The sequence below is a fragment of the Capra hircus genome, chromosome 25 (assembly GCF_001704415.2).
Source record: "Capra hircus breed San Clemente chromosome 25, ASM170441v1, whole genome shotgun sequence".
NCBI classification, from domain to species: Eukaryota; Metazoa; Chordata; class Mammalia; order Artiodactyla; family Bovidae; genus Capra; species Capra hircus.
The window spans coordinates 33,040,302-33,067,860 of record NC_030832.1 but is presented as its reverse complement, the minus strand read 5'-3'; the positions used below and the strand labels follow the sequence as shown (position 1 = coordinate 33,067,860).

Sequence of the window (27,559 nt, the reverse complement as noted above, 5' to 3'; positions counted from 1 at the left end):
CATGTAGGCCACTGGACAAAGCCCTGGCTAGAGAAAATTTATACACACGATAGCTGGAGTTGGAGCATAAACAGCTCTGCCCCTTGTTCACTGGATGAACTTGGGTACGTGGGTCAATCTCTCCCAGTATAGGCTCCCAGGCAGTGGGATGAAGTGGAAGGGTGGACCTCGGACAGACAGTTGTAGGCAGGGTGCTCCACACTTCCAGGGCTGGAAGGAGCACCTGCGCTTTGAAAGTGAAAGTGTTAGTCTCTCTCAGTCCTGTCCGACTCCTGGGACCCCATGAACTGTAGCCCACCAGGCTCCTCTGTCCGTGGAATTCTCCAGGCAAGAATACTGGAGTGGGCAGCCAGTGGGATTTTCCTGACGCAGGGATTGAACCTGGATCTCCCACAATGCAGGCAGATTCTTTATGGTCTGAGCCACCAGGGAAGCCTGTGCTTTGGGGACCACCCAATTCCTCTGGCCACTTCTCTCAAAACCCTCCTTTTAGTAGTGCCTCCTCCTGAACCCTGGGCAGGGTGGCGCCAGCTCCAGGGCTCTGGCACTGGGAGGAGCAAATCCCTGAGCTCAGTTGTCACCATCTTCCCTGGGGCCTGAACCTTTAGCACACTGCCTAGCTGGTGAGAGCCTCACTTCTCCTCCCCATCCAGCACGCCACCTGCCCCTGGTGCAGCTAGCTCTCACTGCAGGCCTCAGGGAGGGAAAGGACCTGGCCGAGGCCCCTCCCCCAGGCAACTACTATGGACCTCAGGGTCCCGCGACGTCTCTTTCTGATCGGTCCCGGTTCTCAGCCTCCATCGAGCAGGCCTAGATCAGACGGGCTCTGCGCAGGGAAACCAAAGTTCCTAACTGCAGGCTTCTGGTTTTTCCAGTAGTCATGTATGGATGTGAGAGCTGGATCATAAAGAAGGCTGAGCGCCGAAGAATTGATCCTTTTGAACTGTGGTGTTGGAGAAGACTTCTTGAGAGTCCCTTAGGCTGCAAGGAGATCCAACCAGTCAATCCTAAAGGAAATCAGTCCTGAATAGTCATTGGAAGGACTGATGCTGAAGCTGAAACTCCAATACTTTGGACACCTGATGCGAAGAGCCAACTCATTAGAAAAGACCCTTATGCTGGGAAAGACTGAAGGCAGGAGGAGAGGGGATGACAGAGGACGAAATGGTTGGATGGCATCACAGACTCAACGGACAGGAGTTCGAGCAAGCTCCGGGAGATGGTGAAGGACAAGGGAAGCCTAGCTGGGCTGCAGTCCATGGGGTCGCAGAGTCGGACACGACTGAGCGACTGAACAACTGCGGCTTCTACACCGTCTAGGTTGCCGCATCAGAGCACGCATCCCACCTAAGCCGCAATTTTCGGATTCCGGATTTGCCTAGGGACTCGGAGGAGTGCTGTCGCTCTGGAAAAGATGAATGAAAGGAGGAGCGGGGCGGGGCCGGGTGGAGAGGGGCGTGGCAGTGGGCGTGACGGGCCGCGGACGGGGGCGGGGCCGCGCAGGGCCGTTCCGCCGCTCGCCGGCGCCCCGCCCCGCCCCGTACCGCAGCTCGGAGGCCCCGCCCCGGTCCGCCCCTCCGCTCGCTCCCCAGGCCGCCGCGGCGCGGAGCGGTTGCCGGAGCCGGTATCCGAGACGCGGCGGCGGCGGTGCCGCAAGCCCCGAGCCCACCTCGGCCCGGCCCGGCCCGCGCTCTCCGCTCCCGCCTCCCTGGCCGGCGGCGGCGGCGGCTGCGGGCGAGCGCGCGGGGCCCGGGCCGCCCCCAGCCCCAGGCCCGCCGGGCCCCGCCCCCCGCCGAGTGCATGAGGTTGACGCTACTTTGTTGTACCTGGAGGGAAGAACGTATGGGAGAGGAAGGTGCGCGGGACGCGGGCCGCGGGGGCGCCGACCTGGGGGCCGGGCGGGCGGGGACGCTGCGCTGGGGGGGAGACGGAGAAGCAAGGGGGGCCGGGCGCGGGGAGGGGGCCGGGCCTGCCCGCCGCGGAGGCCGGGTCTGCGGCGAGGCCGCGCCCCTGTGTCGTCCGGGATGAGCTCGTCCTTCAGAAGCCCGCAGGCCCCTCCCTGGAAAGCTCCCATCCCGTTTTTTCCCTCCTCGGCCCCGGTGAGATGCTCCCTCCACCCCTCGCTGGCGGCGGGCCCCCTCCTCCCTTTCATCCCCGCCTTCTCCCATCCTCCGACCGCCGACCACCCCGGAGGAAGCCCGGGCACAGCCCACCCAGCCCTGGCCTCCATCCGTGCGTGCTGTGTCCATCCCAGGCTCGCCCTGGGCCACCCCTTATCGCGTCTCTAACCGGCCCTTGGAAGAAAGAGTCGCTGGGAAAGCCGCAGCCCTGGGTCCGAATAGCAGCCCCAAGTCTGGGCCCGCTCTCTGACCTTGAGCCAGGCGCTACCTTCTGGGCCTCAGTTTCCCTGTTTGTACAGTTGGCCCCCGCATAGTTGGCGTGCCTGGGAATCTACGGGCAGGATGGGCAGAGCAGAGATACGAGTCCGCCGAAGCTTGTAGGCAGCGGCCCCCACCCCACCCGCTCCCTGCACCAAACCCACTGCCTGCTGTCCGTCTTGACTGGGAGGATGATCAGTCTTTCTTCTGTCCCTTTCACCTACTGCGGCCCAAGGCTTGGGTTTGCAGGACAGTTACTGTACGAAGAGCCCCATGATTCCCTCCCTAGTGTCTCCTTTCCTGGGTTTCCTCCTCTGAGCCATCTCATAGGCCCACCTGGTCCAACAAAGCTTCTACTCTGCCAGCTCCTCCAGCCCTGCCCTCCCCCCAGGTCCATGAAGGCCCACTTGGAGCCACCTTACGGAAGCTCCTAGGTCCCTGAGTCCTCTTGAAGGGGCAGGCTGTGGCCTTGGAGCCTGGTTGGTGACCTTGCAAGCCTTATCTTGTCCAGGGCTCAATCTCCCCATCTGTGCAATAGGAAGGGGCAAGCTCGGAGATCTTGCAGGGCCCACCCTGCTCCAAGGGTGCCAGGCCCCAAGGATGACTAAGCATGCCTAGTGGCCCAGCTTGAAGAGGTGCCAGGCCTCCCTGGGAGCAGGTATCTGGGAGCTCAGCCCTGAGGCCCTGGCCCCTTGTGAGGCCAGGGCATAGCCAAGCCTTCCAGGGGTCTTTAGTACAGGACACACCAACTTAGCGCTGTCCAGGCCCTGCCCTTTGAAAGAGCTCCTCTTCCTGGGCAGACAGGAGAGGAGAAGGGGCTGTGACGAGAGTGTCAGCCACTGCCTTCCTTCTAAATCATGCTGCTTTCTTTCTCCACATTTACACTGCCAGAGCCTGAGCTGAAGAATGCTCTTGCTGGGGGGTGGGCCTCTGCTACCTCCTCTTCAGCTTACAGAGAGAAATTGAGGCCCAGGGGGCCTTGGAGACTGAGCCATGGACTCAGCAATTCTCATTCTGTCTCCTGCTCTGTACGGACACTGCTCAGCTTGGGCGCTGCGTGTGTACAGGGGGCTTTGTGGAGGTGTATGTGGGGTCCAGCAAGGAAGGCCAGGCCTACAGCAAACGACCCCTCCTGAGTATGGTTCCTAACACCCTTTCCACCCCTGCAGGAAGCGAGTTGCCCGTGTGTGCGAGCTGCGGCCAGAGGATCTATGATGGCCAGTACCTCCAGGCCCTGAATGCTGACTGGCACGCAGACTGCTTCAGGTAGGGCAGGCTGGCAGGGGCTGGGGTGCCTGAAAGAAGGCCTGCCAGAGACGAGGATCTCTCTCTGGTCCTGGGCCTCAGTTTCCCTATCCGTCAAATGGGGCATCTGGCTTAGAAGCTCCCTGGAGGCCTCTCTTTTTTGTCATTCTAGACCTCTGAAGAGAGAAAAGGAGAGACCTGCATTTATGCTGATAATCCCAAGGCCTGATGGCACTTTGGCAGGTGGGGGGAGTGGAGGGTAGTCTACCCTTACCTTCTGGATGCTGGTGCTTCAGGGAGAAGAGGGAAACCAAGCAGGCCTTGGGAGGAGATGAGCCCCCGGCTGGTTGCAAAGATGCATAACCAGTAAGACCAGTCCCTTCCCTCCAGGACACCAACTCTCAAGTATAGGAGACTAGGATCAAGGTTGTGGTGGTGCACGTGGGGACGCAGAGGTGGCCCAGCAATCCGGTAGCACCATCCTGAGAAACAGGGCCAGAGGGGAGCCTTAGAGAGCTCTGTGGGGCCAGAGCTGGGGTCCAAAGGATGGGAGATTTCGCAGGTGGAGAAGTGTGGTAGGAAGCAATTCCAGACAGAGAGCCCAGCAGGTGCAGAGGATAGAATGAATGGTGACAGGGCCTGGCCCAGTCAGTGGCCAGCAGAGTTCAGGCAGAAAAGCACCAAAAATGAAAGGAGGTAAAGTTGGGGAGGCCCCGCTGGGATCAGGGCAGCCACCAGCTAGCTGAACAAAGGGTTAAATTTGGGCACTGGGAGCCGCCAACAAGGATTTTTTTCTGTTTTAAAAATAATTTCTAATATTTTCTACACTTTAGCAAGGGCCAGACACTGGTTTAAGGACTCTGTATTGTTGGATACGTGTGGTCTCCATTAGTTGGGACACAGAGTGGTTAATTCTCTTGACCAAAGACACACAGCCGCGGGGGTAAAATGAACATTGGCTGGGGAGCCCAGAGGAGAGGTGGGTTCCGAGTCCTGGGCTTCCCAATCAGGTGTTCAGAAGGAGGCCTTCGAGGAGGAACGGGGCTCTGAACAGGCAGAGAAAACCACAGGCATGGAGACAGGGAAGGGGGGCATTGCCAGCAGCTGAGGCATGGGAACAGCTCATCCGGTTGCACAGAGGGAGTCGAGGGATGTGATGAGGAGGCAGAGTTAGGACTGATGTGTGAAGGGCCCTGAATGCCAAGATAAGGAGCTTCTGAAGGCAGTAGGGAGCCAGTGGAGAGTGTCAGGAAGCAGAAGAGGGTTGTGGGCGGGAGTGCTCCTGAAAAGTGCCATTCCAGTGGGCAGATGGTGGCCACGTGACAGGGAAGGGGCTGTCACAGTGGTTCAGGGATCTGTGCTCATAAGACCCGACCTGGGACAGTGACTCAGAGCAGAGGGAGTTTCAGATCTGAAAGGGACGATATTTGGCAAGGGTTAGTCATGTTAGCCACTATTCATCAGTGACTCCTGTGACGTCATGTCCTCAAGCCTTCACCATAACTGTAGGAGGTACTATCATTTGCCAAATTTCCATGTTAGAAACAAAGGCTCGGAGAAATCAAATAACTTGCCGAAAGTTGCAACAGCTGGAGCTGGGACTCGAACCTGTATCTGTCTCACTCCAAGTCACTGCAGAGTTGAATAAGTCAGGGATGATGGGGGAGGAGCTGAGGGCTGGTGAGCGGCAGAGGCACAATCTAAGCCTTTTGACTTTGCACACCCGGGTGCAAAGGAGACCAGTGGTCCATTGGGTCTGGTGGAGCTGGGGGCCAGGTTGGCCATGAATCACGCCCTGTCCTTGTCGAGCTGGAGAAGCAGTAGGCCAACCAGGGTGGCCCTGCCCTGCCCACAGCTGGCCGAGGTGATTCGAGACCAGTCCCAGGTGGAAAGTTCAGAGAAATCAGCCCACTGAGGGCCAGCAGAGGGGATTGAGATGAGGCTGAGAGAAATCAAGGGAAGAACTTTGGGGGTCCCTGTGTGTGGGGTGGGGAGGGAGGGAGTTAGAGTCTTGGGAGACATGGGGTGGGGCAAGAGTGCGCCTGCAGAAGCCAGAGAAGGGCAGAGTGGGGCCGGACACGTGGAACCCAACTTGGGAGGGGTCCCTGCTTTGTTCACTGGCAGAGGAGGGAGACCCCAAGTGGGGACAGTAGGGAGGGGGCACTTTGGGTTTAGTCCCTGGTGTGGTGGGGCCACAGGGAAGGCTCCTACAGTGGGGCGGGGGCCCACAGGCAGTAAGAGTCGTGACTCCCACAGCATTTCAGGCCCCACGTTGTGTGGTTTTCCCAACAGCCCCCAAATCTGGTTAAGGCCGCCAGTCCTCACGCCCATGACAGGAAAGCAGCTCATAAAGGAGGGACTGGTTGCTGGGCCCCCGGAAGTGCCAGCCCCTGGGCTTCAAGATCTCGCAGTGGGCCCATGGAATGCCTCTGGCGTTAGCCCTAGGTGTCATTGTCACTGCAGGGCCCGCCCCTTTCTCTCTCCCAGCCTCCTGGAAGGGTGGTCCAGGCTTCCTTTGGCCCAGCTGCTGCCTCCGGGAGGTCCATTCTCAGAAAAGTGTGGTGCAGGAGCCCCGTGGCTGCCGTAACTCTGGTAACATCTCCCTGGAGGCTGGTGGGGCCCGGAGGGCGAGAGCTCAGTGCGCAGCTGGCACTGGGGGCTGGAGCCCGGGCTGGGATGCGCCCCCCTCTTCAGGGGACTTTCAGGGAAGGAGGATGGACTGTTCGTGGAAGTCAGCCTCTGTTCCCTTGGGGGCAGCACCGGAAGAAGCAGCTGCTCCCTGTCCCCAGAGAGTCCCCGGAGCCTTTGTCAAAGCAGAGGCCGAGGGGGACTTCCCTGGCAGTCCAGTGGTTCAGATGCCACACTCCCAATGAGGGATTCTCAGGTGGAGCTAGTGGTAAAGAATCCGCTTGCCAAGGCAGGAGATGCAAGAGACACGGGTTTGATCCCTGGTTCGGGAAGATCCCCCTGGAGGAGGAAATGGCAAGAATTTAAGGAAATTCTTGCCTGAAAATTCCATGGACAGAGGAGCCTGGCAGGCAACAGTCCATGGGGTCACAAAAAGTCAGATACGACTGAACACACACACACACACACACTCTCTCTCTCTCTCTCTCTCTCTCTCTCTCTCTCTCTCTCTCTGTCTCTCTCTCTCTCTCCCCCCCAGTGCAGAGGGTGCAGGTTCGATCCCTGGTCAGGGAACTAAGATTCCACAAGCTATGCAGTGAGGCCAAAAAGAAAAGAGGCTGAGGGGCGTGGAGGGTGCCTTCCTCGGATGTGCAGAGCTGAGGGCAGGGTGGCGGCCAGGCCTCCCGTCTGCACCAGAGCCCAGGCATTAGGGCCTTCAGCTGCTTCCTGTTCTGAGCTAAGACCAGGTCCCCCAGCGCCCACACCTCCACATCCTCCTCCCCTGCCTCGTGGCCACACTCGCCCCTCCCTCAGCAGCCTCCAATCCTCAGTGCCTGGAGTGGACGGGGAAGCAGCTCTGTCGGCCCACCCCTGCGCTCCCCGCAGCCTCCGGGGCCCCAGAGATAGGCAGCGGCGAAGGATGCTGGCCTCCCCCCTGAGAAGACGGCGTGTCTTTCTCAGGAGGGCCAAGTAAGTGGAAAGCCCCCCTCCTGACCCATCCCAGGCCTCAGGCAGGGCCTGCGGTGTGAGGGCTGGGGCCGGCTGGGGCTGGCTGGGGCCGGAGGCCACGGTGGGACAGACCCACCTGAGGCCGGGTTCTGGGGCATGAGAAGTGAAACTCCTTGGTCACTGTTGGCTGCCTGTTTGGGGGAAGCAGGCCGAGGCTGCGGCCCCTGGCCCTTCTGGTACAGGCTCCCATCAGGCTTGTCCCCCAGCTGCTCTTTTGCACCCTTGGTATCCAGAAATATGATTCTGGGTAGAGGGCACCCCTGGGAGGGATTGCCCTTTCCTTGAGGGGGTCATCCCGGTTTCCCAGCCTGGCCTGTTCAGCCCCCCCAACCCCACCCCCAGTGCCCTTCTCTCCTGCCCAAGCTTGGCTGTGCCTTTGCCTGCTCTCGGGGAGGGTACAGTATCCTGGGTATTCCTCTCTGGACACCCTTTGTAGGGACATGACCTGCCCCACCTGCCTCCTCTGGCTCCTGCCCAGATAGGGGCCTGAGGGATGAGGGGATGCCCAGCGTCAGGGGCTCCTGTGTGCCTGCCATCAGCAGAGTCCACCGAGGCCCCAGGGGGCCAGCCACCAAGCCGCTGTGTGACCCTAGGCTGGGTCCTAGGTGGAGGTCCTCTGGCCGAGGTAGAGGCTGAGCCCCAGGCTCCTGGGAGCAGTCCCGAGGACGCTGGGGGATGAGAACTGCTCCAGGCTGATGGCGTCGGACAGGAAACACTTCTGTTCTCCTCGGGGAACACCATTTATAGGTGCCTGGCCTGGGACCTCAGGGAGCCTGCAGGTTATAACGGCAGAGGCTGGGGGGATGCAGGCAGCCTGGGGAGCCCGTGGCGGGGGGCATCCGAGCAGGCTGTGAGGAAGTGGTTATTGGGGAGCTGACTGCACTCTCAGCTCTTGAGTGAATCAACAGTCGCGTCTTCCAGGGCTGCTGCAGTGTTGTGTGTGTGTGAGCCAAGGAGTAGTTCTCCGGCAGAAGAGCAGTCTGCCCTGGAGGAAGGCGGCCGCCGCCGCCCCGCCCACTGGGGCGGGGGAGGGGGCTTCCAGCCGCCCGGGAGTCGCGGGAGACTCCCGCGGGGACACTCCCGCGGGGACACTCCCGTGACGCGGTGGAAGGGCGCAGTGACTCCCGGGTCTGGGTGCGAGGCGGGCGCGCGCTCTCAGGCCGCGCACCTTTCCTTCCGCGCTGGGTTAGAGCCCCCCGCGCGCTGCGCTAGGGACTTCCCCTAGGGACTTCCCCACCCTGGGGCGTCCTCCCGCCCCCTGGCTCGGTGCGTTCCTTGCCCGTCGCCCACCCTGCGGTAAGACGTCCACCCACCACAGGGGCCGTGATGTCGGGGCAGGAAGGGCCGCGGGGGCGCCCGATGACGTCATGGCCCTGGTCCAGCCGCTTCCGCCGCTGCCGCCGCCGCCTCCCACATCCCAGCGCCGCCTCCAGGAGCTCTCCCTGCCCACCCCCCACCATTGGAGGTTTCAAAACCTGGGCATTTTGTGCTCCTCTGCCACCCGCCCCCACCCAAAGCCCTGAGTTGTGGTCCCCAGCGCCTCCCCTCAGGCTTCCAGACAGCTGGGAACGCGCTGGATCCTCTTAAAGGGACAGCGTCCCATCAGGGCTCTGGTTGCTGTCCCCTCCCTCCTCCTCCTCCTCCTCCGCCCCCACCTCCTCGGCAGTTGCCTAGTTCAGGAGCAGTTAGGGAGCACAGTCAATGAGCGCTGCCACCCTGCAGGCTACAATAGAGTGGAGGCCTCCCCGGCTGCTTGGAGCACGGGGCTCTCTGACCCAGTCCCAGTCTTTCCTGCCCTCCTCTCTCCTAGATTGTTCCCCCACTGAGCTAGGAGCTCTGAGCCTGGTCCTTCTATCCCTGTGTGACTTTGGCACATCATGCAGAGCACCCAGATAGCAGCAGAGCTGGATGGATTCCCTAGCAGTTCTCTGCATGGCATGTCCTCAGGCTCAGACATACCTGTGCATGCCAGGACCCCGGGTCAAGCTCTACAGAACCCAGCAGGGCTTGTGCCCAGGGTGGAGGGGCTGTCGGTCGCTCAGAGTCCATTCTTGCATTTGCTCACCCTGGCTTAGCTGGGCTGCTGGTCCCCACCCCACCAGGACCCTTGAGCATAAAGAAGCCAGGCGATGTCACTCTAGCTCCTGGCCTGTGGAGTTGTGCCTAGGAGGAAACCTCTACATCATTTCTCCCCACCTGCCCTTCAGGGGCTCCACCAGCCAGGCCTCCCTGCTCCTCATGCCAAACCCTGTTCTTCTGACTGACAGCACCCATGGGGCTAGCTGGAGTCTAGGAAGCCAGGAGATTTCCTTGTCTTAGCTGACTGACTGGTCTACACTGAGCTGAACTCCTGCCTTGTATCTTAGTGCAACTGGGAGCATCTTTGTGGGGCCTGCACTCCCCATCTGTATGACCTTGGGTGGAATAGACCCTCTCAAGTTCATCTGCCTCGTCTCTAGAAATGGGGATAGCCATGGTAGCCTATGAGGACTAAGTAAATTTAAGCAAGAAGGTGAGCCTGTCATATGGAGTGAAGTAAGTCAGAAAGAAAAAACAAATATCATATATTAATACTTATCTGTGGAATCTAGAAAAATTGTACTGATGAACCTGTTTGCAGGGCAGGAATAGAGACACAGATGAAGAGAACAGACTGGACACAGCCGGGGAAGGAGAGGGTAGGATGAAGCAAGAGAGCAGCTTCACATATACACACAACCATGTGTAAAACAGATAGCTAGTGGACGCTGCTGCGTAACACAGGGAGCTCAGCTTGATGCTCTGTGATGACCTAGAGGGGTGGATGGGGGGGTAGGAGGGAGGCTCGAGAAGGAGGGGATATGTGTATACTTAGAGCTGATTCACGTTGTACAGCAGAAACCAGTAGAACATTGTAAAACAGCTATACTCCAATTAAATTTTTTTTAATGGGAAGATGCAAGCACTTAGTAGGTCTTCACAGCTCCAAAAAGTCACCTCCATTTACATCAGCAGCCTCCTCATTGCTGGGAATGGGAGGAGAGGGAGGGAGAAGCAGCAGACTAGACTAGATGAGTGGGGCTCACGGTTTGTTCCAGTGCCCCCTGCAGCCTGAGTCCTGGGCTCCCTGGTTTTTCCCTGGGCCTGAGAGTAAGTCTTCTGCCCACACTTGGCCCTCTTCCGCGCACGACAGGGGATGGGGGCCTCACATGAGGAGCACTTCTCACCCCAGAGCTAGCAGGTGGGCCAGACACTCTGGGTGCAGAACTGCTGTGGTGAGGGCGCGGGGGTTGTGATTTGAGGTTGCACGCAGGATCAAGGCTTCTGGCCAACGGACCATGGTGGAAAGAGTGGGGTGGTCACCAAATCCGTGCCTAAGTCCACTCGCCAAGCCCTGTGCCCAGAGCAGACTGCCTCTATCCAGAGAACACACCTTTCTCTAATGCTGCCTGTGGACTGGCAGGGCCCAGGTGTGGGGGCAAAGGGTGGGCCCCTCTGAGTCCCAGCTCCCCTTTCCACCCAGGTGTTGCGAATGCAGTGCCTCCCTTTCGCACCAGTACTACGAGAAGGATGGGCAGCTCTTCTGCAAGAAGGACTATTGGGCCCGCTATGGCGAGTCTTGCCACGGATGCTCAGAGCACATCACCAAGGGGCTGGTCATGGTAAGTTTGCCCCCCAACCTCACCTGATGGGTGTGTGTGTGTGTTCACAGGTTACTCCCTGCCCCAGATCTCTCTCCCATCATCTCTCTTGTTCTTCTTTTCACTGGTTTTCTGATTCCTCGGTGCCTCCTGAGCCTGTTTGTCTGTCTGTATCCTTCAGTCCCCATCTGTGGAGCCAGCTCTGCCCCCAAGTTGGTTTGGAGCTGCCCTTCTGAGAGGAGGCAAAGGGGAGAAGCTACAGGGGCTAAAGGAACCTCTGAGCTGGGTTGTGGTCCCCCTCCCTGCACGGCCCCCGACACACACACACACACACACACACACACACACACACACACACTTGCTTCCAGGTGGCTGGGGAGCTGAAATATCACCCCGAATGCTTCATCTGCCTCACATGCGGAACCTTCATCGGTGACGGGGACACCTACACTCTGGTGGAGCACTCCAAGCTGTACTGGTGAGTGCCAACCCCTCCCTGATTCTGGCGTGCCCCCAGGTCTCCCACACCAGGGCCCTTCCCCTTTCTGTGAGGGGGCGGTCATGGTGACAGTGCAGAAACCACTGGGAAATAAGACACCGCAGTCAAATGGAGGAAGCCTGAGACTCAGCTCTCTTCCTGACATCACTGCTGTGCAACTCTGGCACCAGCGTGAACACTGACCCTGTAAGCTCAGGACTCATCCCCAGCAAGACCGCCCATACCCCAGACCCAAGTGCAGGGGTCCCCAGGCCACTCACACTTCTGACCAACTGACTGCAGACTCAGGGATCCCCACAGCCCCCTCAGATTTGATACTTCACTCAGTGACCCACAGAGCTCAGGAGAGCACCACAATCATAGCTTTTACTAAAAGCTATACTACAAGGCTACAGTCATCAAAACAGTATGGTACTGGCACAAAAATAGAAATACAGATCAATGGAACAGGATAAAAACCCAGAAATGAGCCCATGCACCTATGGTCAATTAATCTGTGACAAAGGAGGCAAGACTGAAAAGCTATAAATCGGGAGCAGCCAGGTGGAGACACACAAAGGGCCAGGTCCGGGAAGTCTGGAATGCAGTGCTTCCATGCATTCCGCTCGTAGAATCAGGCATGTGATCCGTTCTCCCCAGCATCACCAGAGTTTTTATTAGGATGTCGTTATGTGGCATAATTGACCGAATCACTGGACATGGGGTTGAACTTGGGCTCCTTGAGGTCAGACTGGATCAGAGTGGCAGCCTTTCATCATGTGACCAGCCTACTGGTGACCAGCCTTCTGGTGACCAGCCTACCCCTACCCCACCCCCACCTGAATTGGCTCACTAACATTAACTCAAAAAAAGACAAAAAATAAATAAAAATTTTGGTTCAACACATGAGACAGGGTGCTCAGGGCTGGTGCACTGGGATGACCCTGAGGGATGGGATGGGGAGGGAGGTGGGTGGGAGGGTCAGGATGGGGAACACATGTACACCCATGGCTGATTCATGTGAATGTATGGCAAAAACCACCACAATATTGTAAAGTAATTAGCCTCCAATTAAAATAAGTAGAAATTTTGAAAAATAAAGAAAAACAGATAAAAGCAAACACAAAAACATTAGCTCAAGTGTGGGTTGAGGGGGCTCATGAAAAAAGAAGACACTCCTGAGGATTTAGAGCCTCTTTCCCAGGAACTAACGACAAAGATCAGAGAAATCCTTTAGTGTGGCAGCACTGATAAAGCTGGATTTGAGGGCAGCATGGCATTTGAGGCTACCGAATGGACTTTTAATGACTTCCTCTCAAATGGGATTTATCCCCAGGCCTCATCCTGGCCAGCTGACAGTGTAGACAACCCAGAATGACTGAGCCCCAGAGAGGGGCAGGGCCTGCTCCCAGCCCACCAAGCAGCCAAGACCCTCCTCCTCCCATGGGGAGCAGGAAGGGGAGGGTGGAAGGAGAAAAGAGCCCGGGACTGAGGGATTGTGGGGGGTTGATGCTGCTGGCTGCCCTGATGCACTTCTCTTCCCACTCTTTGGGTCCCCGCCACCGGCGGCTCTTGCAGTGGACACTGCTACTACCAGACCGTGGTGACCCCCGTCATCGAGCAAATTCTGCCCGACTCCCCTGGCTCCCACCTGCCCCACACGGTCACCCTAGTCTCCATCCCGGCCTCAGCTCATGGCAAACGTGGCCTCTCGGTCTCCATCGACCCCCCTCACAGCCTGCCGGGCTGCAGCACGGAGCACTCTCACACCGTCCGCGTCCAGGGGTGAGTGGCTGGCCTGCGAAGGCTGCAGCTGGTGTGGCTGTGGGCACGGATGCTTTAGGTGGGCAGGTCGACTCTGGGGCGGGGACTGAGAACGGGTAAGTGTGAGCCCAGATGGAGCCCAGCTCCAACCACCTGGTATACCAGCTGTCTGATCCAGTCATTCCTCCAAGAGAAAAAATCTGTAACAATTGCCAGATAAAATATTTAAAATGTTCTCTTTACTTACTGCATGACCGAACAAGAAAGAGAAGTAACCAGGTCAGGAACAGGTGAAGAAGGGAGCCGGAGGGTGTCAGCAGAGCATGGAAGGCAGCCATACCTTGAGGGCAAATCTAAATCGGGGGAATGAAGTTTCACTTTTGATGTCTTCTTGTGGCTGAGCATCTCTCAAAGCCCAAGTGACTAGCTCTAGGAAAGTGAGTCTAATAAGAGACACTTAATCCCTTCTCCATAAAGTTGCCCCCCCCCGCCCCACCAAAGTGCTCTCAAGGTCAGGAAGAATAAGAAATAAACCATGCCTTCCACCAGCGATTTCTACCCCTCCTTCCCAGAATTGGAAAATAAACTGATTTGAACCTGAACAGAAGGGGAGAGGGAATCTCCCCTGAGAATTAAAACACTTCGGTTTGCCAACCAAATTGACAAGCCTGGGTGGTTCAAAAAGCCTCCAGGAGAAATTGTAAAAGTTTAAAGTACTTCTCCACTGGGAACGTCCCTAGGCCCTGACAGAAGCAGATGCAGGTGGAACCCACCTCCAGGCTTCAGAGAATTTCCCGAGATGAGTGTCCCAAGGAATAGGAGCCGTTCAGTCAAAAACCACAGAGCACGTGTGGCAACAAGGCCCTGTGAGCGCAAGCCAACAGCAGCAACGGGGCAGAAGCAGACCTACAGAAACTGCAGACAGCGAGATATCAGAAACCATGCAAAATAAGCGCACTCCCTGTGTTTTCTTTCCTGTTTATTCCATGTGTTTAAATAAGTGAGAGATGCTTGGGAAAAGTGAGTAAAGAGTGGATGAGTGTGGAAAAGGACCAAATAGAACCTCTAGAAGTGAAATACAGGTTTAGCAGTAGAGCAGGGTTTTAAACAGCTGAAGTGAGAAGCAGAAACACAAGGTGAAAGTAGAGAAAGAGAGGCTAAGGTGTACTAAGAAAGTGAGCCTGAGAGAGTAGAGATAGAGAGGACAGAGTGAGTGGATCTAATTATCCATCTAGAATCCCAGAAGAAGAGAGAATGGGGGAGAGGCAGTATTTAACAGCTGAGAACTTCCCAGAGGGAATAAACGATGTCAGTCCACAAACTCAAACTCAGTAAATCCCAAACAGAAAAATAAGAAATCTACCCATGGACCACCCCACCTAGTGAAACTACAACACAAAGGAAAAAAATATATATATCTTAAAAGTAGCCATAGGGAAGAAACAAATTTCCTTCAAAAAAAGACCAGACTGTGGTCTGGTGGTTGAGACTCCAGGCTTCCATTGCATTGGGCTCGGGTTCGATCCCTAGTCAGGCAACTAGAAATCTTGCATGCTGCAACTAAGACCAGGCACAGCCAGATAATTTTAAAAAGACAAAACAGAATTCTATACTTGATGAGAATGTCCTTCAGGAGTGAAGGTAAGGGGCTTCCCTGGTGGCTGAGTGGTAAAGAATCTGCCTGCCAATGCAGGAGACATGGGTTCAGTCCCTGATCTGGGAAGACCCTACATGCTGCGGAGCAACCAAGTCCGTGCACCTTATTGAGACTGTGCTCTGGAGCCTGGGAGCCACAGCTACTGAGCCCAGGCGCCTGAAACCCGGGCTCCACGATGAGAAACCCGCGCACTGCGACTACAGAAAAGCCAGCACTGCTGCGAAGACCTAGCACAGCTCCAAAAGACAACAAACAGATAAATCAGTTAAAAATTTAAAAAGGAATGAAGGTGAAATAGACATGTTAAAGCAGACAAAACAGGATTTGATACCAGCAGATCATCCCTAAAGAAAATTCCAAAGGATGTAGAGAAGGGCTGAGATGCAGGAAGAAATGGAAGAAGCTAAGGGGGCAAGCCAGTGGCTCATATGCTGTGCAACACTGAGCTGCTTCCTTGTCCTCTCCGAGCTTCGTGCTGCTGCTGCTGCTGCTGCTGCTGCTGCTGCTAAGTCGCTTCAGTCGTGTCCGACTCTGTGCGACCCCCCAGACGGCAGCCCACCAGGCTTCCCCGTCCCTGGGATTCTCCAGGCAAGAACACTGGAGTGGGTTGCCATTTCCTTCTCCAATGCATGAAAGTGAAAAGTGAACGTGAAGTCGCTCAGTCGTGTCCAACTCTTCGTGACCCCATGGACTGCAGCCTTCCAGGCTCCTCCATCCATGGGATTTTCCAGGCAAGAGTACTGCAGTGGGGGGCCATTGCCTTCTCCTCTGAGCTTCGTAGTCTTTGTCTAAACCATGAGGGAGTCAGATACCTTGGAGCCTTCTAAGATTTCTCCTGGACCTTCATGGACCCTTGAGAAATAATTGCCTGAGTGTAGGACAACTACCCCCTTGGAGTCAGTGGACTACTCCTTCCTTGGGAGTCAGTGAACAGTTCTCACACACTTGCTGGGTACCAGGCCAGTGCCTGGTGAGAAGTGAAGATGGTTGGGGTGGGAGAGGAGAGGGTAGCCGGGGAGAGGAGGAGGCTGGACTTGATGCTGTGTTTCCAGCCCCATCTGGAGCATCAGCCAGGCCAGCAGCTGCCTTCCGCACACAAGTGAGCAGATGGACTGGTGAGAGAGACAGGGAGACTCCCAGACCAGCTGGACCATGACAGCCAGGCAGAATTTTAGGAACAGAGAGTCAATGACACCTCCTCCCTGCCTCCCTCACTGGGCGAGCATTCTTTCCAGCCAACGTCTGCTTTCCCAGCAGTCTGCGAGGGGCCACACCCTTCTCAAAAGCAGCCCAGCTTGCCCAAAGGCTCTTGGCCAGATTGAACTGTTTGTTTGAAGAGTCTTAGCTGGCCACTTTTTATTTTGTTTATGTGTATTTTGTTTATAGCAGCATTGAAAGGGAAGTTAAATTTATCTTTGCCCCACCCTCCCAGCTACTTGAGCAGGAGACTGAGACAAGGGAGATGGAGAGTCTAAGGAATATATATATACACGCTTTCCTATTGGTTTTTCAGCCAAGCCATGCAGCTTGCGGGATCCAAGTTCCCTGATCAGGGACTGAACCCAGGCCCCCCTCCCCCGCCCCCCCCCTCGCCCCGCAGTGGAAGCGCAGAGTCCTAACCACTGGACTATCAGGACAGTCCAGGAAATATATTTTTAAGGCTGTATCCTTGGAAGAAAAGTTATGACCAACCTAGACAGCATATTAAAAAGCAGAGACATTACTTTGCTAACAAAGGTTCGTTTAGTCAAAGCTATGGTTTTTCCAGTCGTCATGTGTGGATGTGAGAGTTGGACTATAAAGAAAGCTGAGCACCGAAGAATTGTTGCTTTTGAACTGTGATGTTGGAGAAAACTCTTGAGAGTCCCTTGGACTGCAAGGAGATCCAACCAGTCCATCCTAAAGGAAATCAGTCCTGAATATTCATTGGAAGGACTGATGCTGAAGCTGAAACTGCAATACTTTGGCCACCTGATGCGAAGAACTGACTCATTGGAAAAGACCCTGATGCTGGGAAAGATTGAAGGCTGGAGGAGGAGGAGCCAACAGAGGATGAGATGGTTGGATGGCATCACCGACTCAACGGACATGAGTTTGAGTAAACTCCAGGAATTGCTGATGGACAGGGAGGCCTGGAGTGCTGCAGTCCATGGGGTCACAAGGAGTCAGACACAACTGAGCGACTAAACTGAACTGACCTGGTCCACAAGAAGTCTCTGTGAAAACGTAGTCACTATTTTAAAATTTTTTATCTTGAAGAATACCAAATTTACAGAAAAATTGCTGAAATAATAAGTGTACTGAATACCTGTACACCCTTTCGGGCTTCCCAGATGGTGCTAATGGTAAAGACCCGATGTGCCAATGCAGGAGACATAAGGCACGTGGGTTCAATCACAGGGTCGGGAACATCCCTAGGAGGAGAGCATGGCAACCCACTCCAGGGTTCCTGCCTGGAGAGTCCCGTAGAGAGGAGCCTGTCCGCGGGGTCGCAGAGTCAGACACAGCTAAAGTGACTTAGCACGTGTACACCCTTTACCTAGGTTCATCGTTTTTAACTTTTTATTACATTTGAGATATGTGTGTCTTTTCGTCTATGTATATCTAGGTGTGGGTGTATCAACATGTATATATATATTTATTTGTATATGTTCATACACACAGTTATTTACTGAATCATTTGAGAGTAAGCTGTAGGCACTATTGACTCATCCTTTCCCCAAATACTTCAGACATTCTTCTGAAAATAAAAGCATTCTCTTTATGTAATTGCCCACTGTATCCTATAGTGCAACTATATGACAGTTAGGAAATTCACCATTAATACAATACTTTTGTCCAGTATACAACCCGAACTTGGATTTTGCCAGTCGGCACAATGCTGTCCTCAAGTGTCTTCAGTTTCTTTTAACCTGTGCCAGTTCCTCCGCTTTCCATTGTCCTTTATGCCCTTGACATCTGTGAAGAGTGCAAGTCTTTTAGGAGGATGTCCCCCGCCCCCGCACTTGGGTTCCTCTTCCCTAGATTTAGGTCATGCATTTTGCCCACGTAACTGATGATGCTCACTCCTCCTCTGTGCATCTTAGTGGTAGACACAGGAGGTCAATAAAGTGCGCCCTTTACTGGGGATGTCAACTTCGATTATTTGGTTAAAATGCCATCTACTCTCTCTGCTGTAAAGGATTTTTTCCCCCCTTTGCAGTGTAACCAGTGAGTGGTCTGTGAGATTTGAGTCTGTAAATATTCTGTCCCCAACCACCTTTCACTAAATGGTTCTTGCCTTCATGATAAGTCTTCCCTGTAGCAGTTTTACTGTGATGGCTACAGAGTGATGATTTTTCTAGCTCTGTTCTTCCTGCTTCATTTGTTACGTGATTTCCCTGTGTAAGGAAGTGCTGCTCCCCCATGTGAGAATATACTCTCAATAATTGAAAAATTGTTAAGACTCTGTTTTTCTTAAAGCTCTGTCTCCTTTCTCTTCTGCCCGCCACCACAACCGTATCCCCCTGCCCCAGCCCTTCCACATCTCAAGGCAGAGGCAGACATTCCTTGAAAAGCTTTAATGAGGACAAAATGAAATCAGATCATTAACACTCAGGAGGAGTTAAAAGAAGCAAAGGAGTGTGGCAAGCTGGCCATTCTGTGACTTAGCTCATGGCCGACTAATGGAAGCCACCAGCCCCACCTCACCTGCAGCTGTGGTTCAGGGAAGGCTGCTCACCCCTTCCTGCCAATCTTGGGAGTGGGAGCCTTAGGCTCATTTTGCAGGGCACATTTTGGGGTCAGGCAGGAAGCCAGTGGGCCCAGACCCTCTTAGGCCTCTTGACACTCGTCTGCCCCAAGCATCACAGGCAGTTGGCAGAAGTCTGCCCTCCGTAGCAGAGACAGTGCTGTGTTGCACAGGAGCCCCCGAGCATCTCATTGCTGCTCTTGCTGTTCAGTCACCAACTTGTGTCCAACTGTTCTGCGACTCCGTGGACTGTAGCCTGCCAGCTCCTCTGTCCCAGGGACTTTCCAGGCAGGAACACTGGAGTGGGCAGCCATTTCCTTCTCCAGGGGATCTTCCTGACCCAGGGATCTAACCTGCATCTCCTGCATTGGCAGGTGGGTTTTGTTTTGTTTTGTTTTTTATCATCTGAGCCACCAGGGAAGCCTGAGCATCTCGTATAGCTCGGCAGATACCACGGGGCATGGCACTTTCCACCACCCATGGCAGGCGTTGCAGTTAACGTAGAACTCTTCCCACCAAGCCAGACTTCAGTGCTCTGGACAACTGCCACCCAGTCATGCAAGACAGCATGGTTTGCCCTCGTACTCCTGATCTGGTCCCCTTGGCCTTGGCTCCCTGGGGCAGGCAGAGGTCTGACCACTGCTCTGTGTCCGCAGAGTGGACCCGGGCTGCATGAGTCCGGATGTGAAGAATTCCATCCACGTCGGGGACCGGATCCTGGAAATCAATGGCACGCCCATCCGGAACGTGCCCCTGGACGAGGTGCGGGTCCCAGGTCTGGCAAGCGGGGTTGGAGGTGGTGCCCTTGTGCCTGCTCCCCACCACCTGAGACTCACCTGTCCACATGCCTGCTCTCCCCAGATTGATCTGCTGATCCAGGAAACCAGCCGCCTGCTCCAGCTGACTCTGGAGCATGACCCCCATGACAGTCTGGGCCATGGGCCGGGGACTGAGCCCAGCCCCCTGGGCTCCCCGACTCACACGCCCAGCGGGGAGGCAGGCAGCTCCAGCCGGCAGAAGCCCGTGCTGTAAGTCAGCCCTGCACCGTGACGCTCTGTGTCTTGTTACTTTCCCTGACGCTGGGCCTCAGTGGGGGTGGGGAGGGGCGGTCCCTGCACTCCAGTTGCTCACAGTCTGATGGAGAAGTCAGCCCTGCAAAAAAAAAAAAAGAACACACCAGCAAGGGGTGCAGGGAGCTGGGAAGAAGAAGGGGAATGAGAAGGAGGAAATGGGGAAGCGGCACCCCCAGCTGGGGGTGACAGGGCTCCCAGGGTGGACCAGAGCCCTGGCTTCAAGGAGCCGCTGGCCTGGTGCTCAGGCATCTGGTTTGTGTTGCAAGGTGGGCTCCAAGGCAGCAGCTGGTAGCCAAGGTCTCACAGCACAGTGATGTGTCCCACAGAGACCACTCTGGTCCCCTTTGCAAGAAGATGCTCAGGACCAGAGACAGCCCGAGGGCTGTGATGTGGTCCAGGCTGGAGGGGCCAGAGGCACCTCTTAAAGGGAGGTGAAGGGTGCAAAGAAGCCCAGAGACAGCCTGGTTCTCATGCTGCTCACTCTGGGGCCTGCTCAGGACTCCTGGTCAGGGGGACACCTGGGGTGACAGCCTTTACACTAGGAAGCAGTGACCTTGAAGGCCTGTGTTTCCTCCTCCCCTGTCTGGAGCTCAGGTCGCCCTGCAGGGCCACCTAGGGGCATCCTGCACAGGTCCTCCACCTCTGCACCTCAGGGCCCGGGACTCAAATGCTAGGAGACAAAGCATCTGACCCAGGGTCGTCAGGCAGAGAAGGCCAAGGGCAAACATTCCTTTCTGAACAGGAAGTCCAAGCCAGACAGGGCACGGAGTGCTTGCATCTGGGTAGGGCAGGGGTCTCATGATGGCCCTGGAGAGCTGCCCGGCGCCACCCTTCCTGACTATGGGCAATTTACATGGACTGGCATCGGTGGCGCATGGCAGGCTGGGGGAAGGGGCAGGGCTGAGGCCTGGCGTCCCCCAAGGGACCCTCGGCCAGGGCCCCACCTGCCACTGGTGGCACTGGGCGCTGGTGTGTCTCCCCAGGAGGAGCTGCAGCATTGACAGGTCCCCGGGCGCCAGCTCGCTGGGCTCCCCGGCCTCCCAGCACAAGGACCTGGGTCGCTCCGAGTCCCTCCGTGTGGTCTGCCGGCCGCACCGCATCTTCCGGCCTTCAGATCTCATCCATGGGGAGGTGTTGGGCAAGGGCTGCTTCGGCCAGGCCATCAAGGTACGGGGCACGCCAGGGAGGGAGGGGACCGTCTGAGGGTGACCTGTTGGCCCTCCACCCTCTTCCCACCAGTGTCCCCAGGAAGCCACAGTGGAAAGGTGTCTGGCTTCCAGACTCCCTGGCCAGGGCTCACCTCCCCCTGGGCCTCGTCGAGCTAGCTACCGTATATAGGTAGACTGAGTGAAAGAGGTCCTGGGACAGTGGCTTCTCAGAGTCAGGATGGGAGGGCAGCCCAGACTGACCCTGAAGGCTTCCTCCCCCAGGCCCTCCTACTCAGCCTAACGTGGGCTGCTTACCCCCTCCACACTCTCGCGACCAGCCCTCTCCTGCCTCTGATGTTCTCTGGCAATGACCAGCCTACAAGGTTCAGGTTTATAGAAAAGGCACCAGCCAGGTTGCCCATGTCCACCAGCCAGGCATCAGCCCCCGGCCCCGTGTGTCCATCTGCCTGGGAAGCGGTGGGCCTCCTGTGGGGTGGCCTGGAGCAGAGCCCGTGCCCCACGTGTCCCCACGCAGGTGACGCACCGAGAGACGGGCGAGGTGATGGTGATGAAGGAGCTGATCCGCTTCGACGAGGAGACCCAGCGGACGTTCCTCAAGGAGGTGGGTGAGGGGCCTGCCCCACGCTTGCCCATCGAGGAGGGGGTGGGTAGCAAAGGGCTCCGGGAGGAAGTGACGCTCAAGCTCTCATCGAAAGAAGACAGACTGCCAAGGGGGCGAGAGGGGCAGGGACAGCCCTGGGGGTGGGGGCAGCCCAAGCAAAGTGGGGGGCAGCGGCAGGTGTGGCAGAAACCCCCAGTGAGAGGGTGGGGTGTGGAGACTCCCCCTCCTTCGGAGCTGTCCATGCGGCTTCTGGTGGGACAGTGGCAGGAGAAGATGGGGGCGCAGCCTTTTTGCACCCCACTTCCCAGGTGAAGGTCATGCGATGCCTGGAGCACCCGAATGTGCTCAAGTTCATCGGGGTGCTCTACAAGGACAAGAGGCTCAACTTCATCACCGAGTACATCAAGGGTGGCACGCTCCGGGGCATCATCAAGAGCATGGTGAGTGCTGGGCAGAACCACACCCTCGCCCCCACCCGACCCCCCACCTGCGTCCCATCCCAGTTGCTCCCACTGAGGGACCCTGGACCCAGTGGCTCCTCCCTGGACCCCAGTCTCCCAGGCTCTTCACTGGGGATAAGCCTCTGATCTCAAAGCTGCTCTGTCAGGAAATTGTTTGGAATTGTTCACCCACACCCCTTAGAGGAAACAGTTGTGGGTGTCGTAGAGAGTGGGGGGTGGTGGTCATCAGCCCCTACAGGATGCTCACCCCCTCCTGCCTTTCTCATCCACTGTCCTGTCCCTGTGGCCCTGTTGGCTCATCCTGGACATTCTCCCCCCTCACCCCCACCCCCAGGACAGCCAGTACCCCTGGAGTCAGAGGGTGAGCTTTGCCAAGGACATTGCTTCTGGGATGGTGAGTAGGCTTTGATTTCGGGGGCAGCACGGGGTAGGGGACTTCCCTGACGGTCCAGTGGTTAAGAATCCATGCTTCCACTGCAGGGGACATGGGCCTGATTCCTGGTCAGGGAACTAAGATCCCGCCTGCCTTGCTTTGCAGTTCCCCCCGACCCAACCCCTGCCAAAACAATTCTCTACCATTCTCCTAAATTCCATAGGAAGCTTCAAGAGAGGACAAAGGGAACCCAGTAGAGGGGCAGATGGGAGCCTTGCGGGAGGATGACAAGGGCGGGGCTTGGGTCCCTCAGCACGGCTGCCCCCTGATCTCCATGCCTCTCTACCCTCAGGCCTACCTCCACTCCATGAACATCATCCACCGGGACCTCAACTCCCACAACTGCCTGGTTCGTGAGGTGAGCAGGCAGGCCTGCAGGAGGGGCCAGTGGGACCCCCGCCCACCACACTCCTAGCAGGCTTGGGGTCTGCTGGGATGGTGACCTTCGCAGAGAACAGGCCACACCAGGCTGCACCAGCCGCTCTGGGCCCGGAGGAGGGCCTGGATGTGGAGGCTGGGGCAATCAGGAGAGGTTTACTGAAAGAGATTTGGGGCAGGGAGATATACCTCAGTGGGAGGCAATGGGAGCAGGCAGCCCAGGGTCTAAGGGGCAGTGATGGAGAGACCACAGGCTGCCCCCAGAAGGCAGAGGAGGGAGTGGGCAGGTGGTGGCGGGAGCATGTCTCAGCGCGGCCCTGCTTCCCTGTCACCCTAGAACAAGAACGTGGTGGTGGCCGACTTCGGGCTGGCGCGGCTCATGGTGGACGAGAAGACGCAGCCTGAGGATCTGCGGAGCCTCAAGAAGCCAGACCGGAAAAAGCGGTACACGGTGGTGGGCAACCCCTACTGGATGGCGCCCGAGATGATCAACGGTGAGTCGGGCCCCGCCGGGCACATCCCCAGGGCCGCACGGTCCCAGGCGGAGCTGCAGGGGGCAGAGGTCCCAGCCTCCTCTTCCTCCTCCTCGAGTCCTGTCATTAGTTTCCTTTTGCTCCTGCAACAGACTGTCACAACTGGCTTAAAAAACACAAGTCATCCTAGGGACTTCCCGGCGGTCCAGTGGTTAGGACTCCATGCTTCTAATGCAGGGGGGCACAGGTTCGATCCCTGGTCAGGGAAGTATGACCCACTGAAAGTGAAAAGTGAAAATGTTAGTCATTCAGTCATGTCTGACTCTTTGCAACCCCAAGGACTGACTATAGCCCACTGTCGTGAAATTCTTGTCTGTCCATGGAATTCCCCAGGCAAGAATACTGGGGTGGGTAGCCATTTCCTCCTCCAGGGGATCTCCCCGACCCTGGGAGCAAACCCTGTCTCCCACATGGTAGGCGGGTTCTTTACCATCTGAGCCACCAGGGAAGCCCTACATGTCTTGAGTTTCACCAAAAAAATTTAAAACCGCGCAGGCAAATTATCCTATAGCTCTGGAGGTCAGGAGCCCAGTATCGGGCTCGCTGAGCTAAAGTCCAGTGTCAGCAGGACTGGGTTCCTTCTCGAGGCTCGAGTGGGAAGGATCTGTTTCCTTCCCTCTTCCAGTTTGCAGAGGCAGCCTCACTCCTTGGCTTCTGGCCCCGCCTCCGGCAAGGCCAGCAGTGTAAGCAGCCTCTTCTTTCCGACGCCCATGTCCCGTTACTTCTCCTGCCTTGACCCTGACTCTCCGCTCTCCCTCACAAGGACCTTTGTGATCAGAGGGCTCAGCCAGCTAACCCAAGATCATCTCCTCATCGCGAGATCGGTAACTGAGTGACACCTGCAAAGTCCCGTAAAAGGCAGCACATTCAGGGTCCAAGGGTCCAAGGAGCAGGCGGTCCCTGGACAGGGTCTAGGGTCTCTCCAGGACCGTAATTAGGCCTCCCACAGAGCACCCTTCTCCCAGTCCATTTCTTTTTTCCGCCTGTCACACAGTGATCCCATGTGTGCCTGGACTGGGGGTGATAAACTCCATCCACAGGCAGGGGACATGCAAACCCAGGGTCAGGACAGGCAGACTCAGGGTCATCTTAACACCAACTCTGATCAAAGTTAATATAAGCCACCCCCTAATAACATAACTGGTAAAGTGAAAATGTTAGCATTGCTCAGTCGTGTCTGAATCTTTGCAACCCCACGGACTGTAGCCCACCAGCCTCCTCTGTCTATGGAATTTCCCAGGCAGGAATACTGGAGTGGGTACCCATTTCCTTCTCCAGGATATCTTCCCGACCCAAGAATCGAACCCAGGTCTCCCGCACTGCGGGTGGATTCTTAACCGTCTGAGCCGTCAGGGAAGCCCTTGTAAAGTGGGGTTAATAGTCCCTATCTTGAAGAAAAGAAAAAGAATAAAACAAACAAACAAAAAGAGTCCTTATCTTTAAGAAGTGGCATGAAGATTGGGTAAGATATTTGTAAACTAGTCAGGATTCAGTGAGAGTGGCTGTCCTGATTATCTTTAACATCATTAGGTAGACAGTATTGTTCCCATTTTACAGCTAAGGCAGGTTGAGGCTCAGAGAGTCTGTATCAGTTCCTGAGGCTGCTGTAACAGATGCACACAAACTGAGTGCTTACAGCAGAAGTCCGAAATCCAGCAGAGCCTCGCTCCCTCCAGGGATTCCAAGGGAGAGTCTATTCCTTGCTCTGTCTGAGCTCTGACCCTGGCATTCCGGGCTTGTGGTCACATCGGCCCGATCTCTGCCTCTGTTTCCACGTGGCTGCCTCCTCCTGTAAGTCTTCTCCTTTTTCCTTCTCTCTCATGAAGACAGTTAGGATGGCATTTTGGGGCTTCCGCGCTGGCTCAGTGGTAAAGAATCTGCCTGCACTGCAGGAGATGCAAAAGACTCAGGTTCAGTCCCTGGGTCGGGAGATCCCCTGGAGGAGGGCATGGCATCCCACCCCAGTGTTCTTGCCTGAGAAACCCCACGGACAGAGGAGCCCAGCGGGCGGTAGTCTAAAGGGTCACAAAAGCTGGACACAGCTGAGTGAGTACACATGCAGGAGGGCATTTAGAACCTGCCCAGATAATCTAGGGTGGTCTCATCTCAGGATCTTGAATCATATCTTCAAATCAGTTCTTTATCTCTCCAAAAACAGTAGCACCAACAGGCTCTGAGGGTCTGACACAGTTCTCTCGAGGTCACCACAGGGTCCATGACATGCCTGGAGTCACAGAGTTGGTTAGTGACCGAGCTGGGCCTGGAACCCCTTGCCCAGGGCTTTCACCTTGACTCCCCCCGCCCACAACCAGCCACCAGCCACCACCCCCCCAGCAGGCTGGCTCAGCCTGGGTGGGCCCAGGTAGGGTCAGAGCCCAGGGCCTGATCCTGTGGAGGCTGTTAGCATCTGCCTCCTGGTCCCCACCTGCGGGTCAGCGCATTCCCCAGCGGGCGGTCCCCGGCCCAGCCTCCTCGCTGGCTGGCACCCCCGGCCCTGTGCACCTGCCGACCATGGTCTCTCCATCCAGGCCGCAGCTATGACGAGAAGGTGGATGTGTTCTCGTTTGGGATCGTCCTGTGCGAGGTAGGCCCAGGGGCGGGCGGCAGCGGGCTCCAGCCCCCTCCCCACATGCTCCAAGCTGCAGGCTGGAGGCCTGCCGGGCCCCCAGGCTAGGGAGGCTATGGGGACGGGCTGCCCGCCGCTGCCTGCATCCCCATGGTCAGACAGGTGCCAGACCCACCCTCAAACCCGTCCGGGTGGCACCCAGCCCCAGGGCCCCCCGGGTAACTGCCAGGCCTCATCTGGACAGATCATCGGGCGAGTGAACGCTGACCCGGACTACCTGCCACGCACCATGGATTTTGGCCTCAATGTGCGAGGCTTCCTGGACCGTTACTGCCCCCCAAACTGCCCCCCGAGCTTCTTCCCCATTACCGTGCGCTGCTGTGACCTGGACCCCGAGAAAAGGTGAGTAGGATGCAGGGCTTAGGGCGGGGTGTGTGTGGGGGGTTCCCAAGCAGAGCCGGAACCCACCATGCCCCCGCCTCCTGTCTCCCACCCCCCACCCCCCGCCCAGGCCCTCCTTTGTGAAGCTGGAGCAGTGGCTGGAGACCCTCCACATGCACCTGGCTGGCCACCTGCCGCTGGGCCCACAGCTGGAGCAGCTGGACAGGGGCTTCTGGGAGACCTACCGGCGTGGCGAGAGCGGACTGCCCGCCCACCCTGAGGTCCCTGACTGAGCCCAGCGCCCCCGGCTGCCCCTGTCTGCCTCCAGAGAATCTGCCCGGCATCGGATTCCTTTACAGGAGGCGGCCCGGGTGTGCCGCCCTCACCAGGGCAGTGGGCACCCAGACCCTCCCCCGCGCCAGGCCCTGCCTTGCCCCATCTCTGCCCCTGGCCCCAGAGCTGGTCTGGCCGCACACACACCATCACCTCATCCTGCCTTACCTCTGTCTTGGTGGGGCTGCCCCCTCCCGCCTCTCCTTGCATGAGCTGGAGGGCCCGTGTGAGCTGCGCCCCATCCCGCACCTGCCCCCCGGCCCACCCCCATGCACACTCTGCTGTCTGCAGTTCCTCCGAGGCTGGGCTGGAGGACAGGCCGCCCCCACTAACCCCCTGCCCCTACTGTGGCCCTTCATGCGTGTTGCCAGGAGCAGACAGGGAGTCTGGGGCCCGTCAGCCCCCCAGCGGGTTGTCTGGGTAGCAGCAGGTATAGATAATTATCCAAACCCCCAAAGGGAGAGAGGTCTGCTCCCATGGGGCAGAAGTCCCGGGGGCCAGACAGCAGCCCTGACTCACTTTGGGTCTTTTCCTTTCTTTATTGAAGCCACTTTAGTGGGAAGCAGGTACCAGGCCTCAGGGAGAAGGGAGGGTCCCTGGAGGGGAGGGGGGAGCCGTGGTCCAGGGGCCAGAGCTGCTGGAGGGCGCTGCAGAGGGTGGTTAGGCAGAGTCCCCCAGCCTCCCGGCCCCCTGAAGTTCATCTCAGCACCCCCTCCAGGCCTCTCCCCAGGCTCCTTGCCAGTGGCTGAAGCAGCCCCTGCCCCTCCCCACACCCCTCTGTCCTCTGGGTTCTTTCTGTGTAATCTATTTTTTAAGAAGAGTTTGTATTATTTTTTCATAACGGCTGCAGCAGCAGCTGCTGGGGGCTTGGGGTTTTATTTTTTTTCGGCGGGCGGGGGTGGGGGGGCCATTTTGTCACTTTGCCTCAGTTGAGCATCTAGGAAGTATTAAAACTGTGAAGCCTTCTCAGTGCACTTTGAACCTGGAAAACAATCAAAAACAGGCCCATGGGACTATGACTCAGAGAGGTGACAAGAGTCATCTCCATCCAGGAATGGGGACGTCTAAGGAACAAAACCCAGACTCAGAATAATAAAATAAATTCCGTCCTCCCCCCCCAGAT

The 27,559-nt window shown here is 56.9% G+C and overlaps 1 protein-coding gene across 1 annotated transcript; it reads left to right on the top strand.

The window, feature by feature from the left end:
* LIMK1 (LIM domain kinase 1) lies at nt 1,561-27,556 on the top strand. Its single transcript, XM_018040965.1, has 16 exons — nt 1,561-1,855; nt 3,548-3,644; nt 10,762-10,900; nt 11,248-11,357; nt 12,936-13,142; nt 19,165-19,270; nt 19,370-19,536; nt 20,565-20,748; nt 21,265-21,351; nt 21,660-21,791; nt 22,147-22,206; nt 22,538-22,603; nt 22,961-23,117; nt 25,685-25,740; nt 25,967-26,124; nt 26,234-27,556. The coding sequence occupies exons 1-16, from the start codon at nt 1,801-1,803 to the stop codon at nt 26,394-26,396; spliced, it is 1,944 nt and encodes a 647-aa protein (XP_017896454.1). The 5' UTR covers nt 1,561-1,800; the 3' UTR covers nt 26,397-27,556.